Source organism: Antrostomus carolinensis, unplaced genomic scaffold (genome assembly GCF_000700745.2).
Source record: "Antrostomus carolinensis isolate BGI_N321 unplaced genomic scaffold, ASM70074v2 scaffold22139, whole genome shotgun sequence".
Classification (NCBI taxonomy): domain Eukaryota; kingdom Metazoa; phylum Chordata; class Aves; order Caprimulgiformes; family Caprimulgidae; genus Antrostomus; species Antrostomus carolinensis.
In genome coordinates, this window is record NW_010340930.1 from 13,641 (window position 1) to 17,830 (window position 4,190).

General features: G+C 41.2%; 1 protein-coding gene across 1 annotated transcript in view; it reads right to left on the reverse strand.

The window, feature by feature from the left end:
* Positions 1-409: 409 nt before the first annotated feature.
* The window catches only part of LOC104531447 (cilia- and flagella-associated protein 61-like), a gene marked incomplete at both ends in the record, with an annotated part of 5,598 nt that continues 1,817 nt past the window's right edge, over positions 410-4,190 (reverse strand). The window contains 2 exons of the mRNA XM_010176332.1: positions 410-501; positions 1,000-1,327. Of these exons, the coding sequence (XP_010174634.1) occupies positions 410-501; positions 1,000-1,327 (420 nt within the window). The remainder of the gene's footprint in view (positions 502-999; positions 1,328-4,190) is intronic.

Below are 4,190 nucleotides of genomic sequence, written 5' to 3' on the forward strand. Positions count from 1 at the left end.
TGAATAGTTCAAGGCATTAGGGCTTCACAAGTATTACCTGCCTTCAAGGACCAAAAATCCCTTCAGTTTCAGTTGATTTTATGTCAAAGGAATTAAGAACTGCAGTAAAGAAGTTAATCAGATAATCTTATCTGTATGTATTCCACATTTACAATGTGACAGTGAATCTACATTAAAATAAACATTTTCAAATAATCACAGTGATTTGTTTTTATGTGGTTTGTTCCATTCCAGAGTTTCCTGATAAATCCCATCTCCAGAAGGTCTCTAAATACATACTTAAACCCATGCTTACTCTGGATATTTTTTTAAGATGCATGGTACCTATACATGTACCTGTACTATCCTAAATAAGAACATCTTTCCTAATGTAGGATGAAACAAAGAAGGGTTAAATAATGGAACTTACGTGATCACACAGTGCAAGTTCTAAGTCCAAGCGGATGGAGATTTCTGGTTTGGAAATATGCAAGTAATTATAACCTCCAGGAAGAACACCTCCTGCCATAAATGAAAATATATTTATTAAGTCATAAACAAAGAAGAACATAAAGTGTTTTTCTCTTTCTCCCATAATATATTTTTTTATTATTTACTAAATGGCTCTAAAAAGAAAACAAGGAACTTATTTTGTTCTGGTGGACTTCATGTTATAAACTTTTTTTTGTCACTCATACATATTTGTGCAGTAGCCACACATTGAAAAGTTCTAATTATAGTTTTATTAATCTTAAACTTGGAATAAAGACACTGAGTTTCACTGGAAACACTTCAGATCTACTGCAATATAAACGAAAGCACAACTAGGTCCATTATGAGCAAAAATCTGCAACGTAAGCTTTTATTGCAACTCGCCTCTCTCCACTGACTATTTAAGGAGCTTTGTGAATCCTACTGCCATTAGATGGCATCTTAGATGAGATGGACCTACTCTTATTATATAACAGTAAAAATACCAGAGAGGGTATGAAAGTATGACAGAAAACCATTTTGACATACCTTTAATTTTACACCCCTTGTACATGGGGATGAGTCTATCTGAGTCTTCCGGTGGCTTAGAAAAGGGCTTAGGGATTGGATCAAAGAGTTTCAGCATAGATGTAGCAAGCTCGAAACCAAGCTCTTTTGAATTGAAGTTGCTGTGTGTCCATTCATCTACATAATATCTCCTGCAGTACTTTGTTAAAGGACCTGCAGCCCTGATGCTGACATCATTAGTACAGAATTCAGTATCGATCACAAGTCTTCCATCAAAAACAAGGCAAGCATCATTAATTGCCTTAAAGGTTTCATAATCCACCGTCCTGTAGGCAAAGCTAAAAAATGCCTAAAAGAGAGACGGAAACAAGCACAGGTTATTATACAGTAGCTACTGACTAATTTCATAAATCAAAACCTATGCTTCATTCTGAATGTTATTTATTTTAAAATACAAGAAAATGAAATAAAATATGATTTTATATACACAGACAAATCCTTCTGATCCAGTATTTACAGTTACTAAAATTAAAACAAAAGACAGTAGAAGGGAAAATTAGTAAACTAGACTCATCTACTTCTGGTTATTAGATGAGTTTTATATTAAAAACTCTAATATTAACTATGTCAAATAGCCTGAGTGGATGTGCATATTTTCTGTGTTATTACGAGCATATGAAATAGACTTGAGCCCTTTATGAAGTTGGTTTTCTTCTTTCAAATGCTCAAGCCAAACTGAAAAACGAAGTGATAGAAAAGTATATTGTACATTGCATTTTAGCAGGATAACTGTATATTGCAGATATTTTTCCAGCTGTTGTGCCTAACTGTTTACCAACAAACTATGTTACTATGGCTACCACCACAGGGATATTCAATGAAATGGAACAATAGGAAATTCAAATTGTTCAGAGGAAATGTCTTCCTCATTCAAACTACAGCAGCACAATTTAAGCCAGTGGAAGCTGTAGAGGCCAAGAAATTTGTGAGAGGTACCAAAGGACTGAATATTTACATGAAAGGAAAGCATTCAGATTGGTTACACTTGATAGCGATGTGTATTTTGGAAAGCATATCCAGACTTTGCCAGGACTGAAACATATCTCTAGCTCTTCTGGATCTGGATAATATGTGCTTTAGGAGGCAGACTAACCTGCACCTCCTTATGCTTGGGACTACTGCTCCTGCAGCAGCTGGAGCTGGCCACTCTCAGAGACAAGGCACGGGGCTAGCTGGACATCAGGAATATCTAGATCATCCAGGTCAGCCCAAAGGCAGCTGTGTCTGTACCTAAAGTTCTTGGTACATTTGGAAGTCACTGAATCTGAGAATGAGTACAGCAGATACCTATTCACTATGTTTTGGTTTGTGAGACTGAAAAAATATGTGACTTCCATTCTTTGAAAACAGTGCCTGTGCTGTCTGACTGCTCCTTCCAGAACTGGCCCTCAGGTAGGGATTTATCTTGGGACCAGCATCTACTGAAGCCATGAGCTTGTCTTCCCCACAGGAAGATTTCAAGCGCACTGAAAGAAAATCACCCTAAATCCTTAAATTCCTCTTCTAAGTCACAAAGAAAAAAGCTAGTGATAATTCCCTTCTTTTGTCTTCTTGTGGCACCTGCATGGTCCCTCTCCTGGGACATGAGCAAGCAGATCAGACCTCATCTCTCCAAAACAGGAGCTAAGGCAGCACTACTGCGACAAGCACCACAAAGCAGGCGGTGCTGGAAGCGGCCACTGATTCATCCTACACATTAGGCATCGGTGTGGAACAGATGTGCACACAGCACGTCATGCAAAATGTGCCGGATGCCTGAAGAGCCGCTTTGAAATCCAGCGCAGCGCGAGAGCGAGGACTGCAGGGTCCCGCCACAGCCCTCGCCCTTTGTCTGCACGCTCTGCACAGACTCCGTGCATTGATTAGCAGAGAGGAGCTGCTGAATTGATTTAGAATCACGCATAGCTGATGTTTCTCTTGATAGGTGTTTTATCTGGTTTTCTATGTTGCTTAAAAGTGACTTTAAAGAGGCAAAAGCTCATCTGAAATCTGGAACCAAAAATGTGCTCGCTAAGGACAAAAGTGCCTACGCTGATGAAGCTGAGAGAGGTGCTGGGGAAGGTAAAACCCATGTCACCTGGAGGTGTCTCAGTTCTGAAACAAGAAATGAGGAGCCGGTAAGTGAGGCTGGGTCACTCCAGCTTGGAACTCAGGGGTACAGGCACAGAACAGTCCCTGTGCCAGGCCCTCACCTCCATTAGGGCACTGCAGACAGCTGTAGCTTCTCCCACTTCTGCTACGAGCAGCATCTTTGTAGTTTCCTCTTACAAAGGATAAACTGAAAGCTAGCAGTTTATCCCAAAAATAAAGTTAAAAAATAAAGTAAAACAAGAGGGGACCCTGGACATTGAGGATTCAAAGTAGTAAGAATGACAAGATTGAGAGATGTTTTAAACAAGAGCATAGTCTGCAAATGGTACAGAGGAAGCGTGACTGTCTCATTGCTACAATACAGCTTGTGGAGCTACAGAGCCTTTATGAAGAACCTTTCCCTTAATCAGTGCCCTCAGCTTTTAAAATGATTAGACAACAAGTAGAATGTTGGTGCTCACCATCAAGAAGTATTACTGCACAGGCTGAGGAAAGGGTGAAAAGTTACCAGATGAGCATGTGTTATCTTGCTGTCCTTCATCTTGAGCAGCACACAGGAGATAACTGTATCAGGGCAAACCAGCATCACTAATATGTCCTTCCCTTAGTGTCAGCCTGAGGGAGGACACGGTTATGACCTGGGTAAAGGTATTACCCAGTTATACCACCAAGGAGCTTTCCTGTAGACTAAGGGCAAGCATCAGATGCTCATGACCAGCTGGATTAGCCAGCTGGAAGAAAAGGCACAGGAAGCAAAGGAAACTGGAAATTTTAGCAACACTGGTATGGCTGAGATGCGGCAGCAGAGGAGCCAGAGCCTCTGGGTTTGTTTGCATATAAAACAAGTAATGAACTTCATACAGTTAAGGGAATTCTAACCATCTAGTAGATCCAAAATCAGGGTAGCTCTGCCTGCAAGGACAAGGGGACCACACAGCCCCATGTCCTGCTGGCTGACAGGCAGGACGGTGTCACCAGAGGGGAGGGGAGGGGACGGCTGCAACCTCCAGGCTGGGAGCCATCTGTCAGCCCCGGAGGGGAGGGAGGGAGGCTGCGGCTTT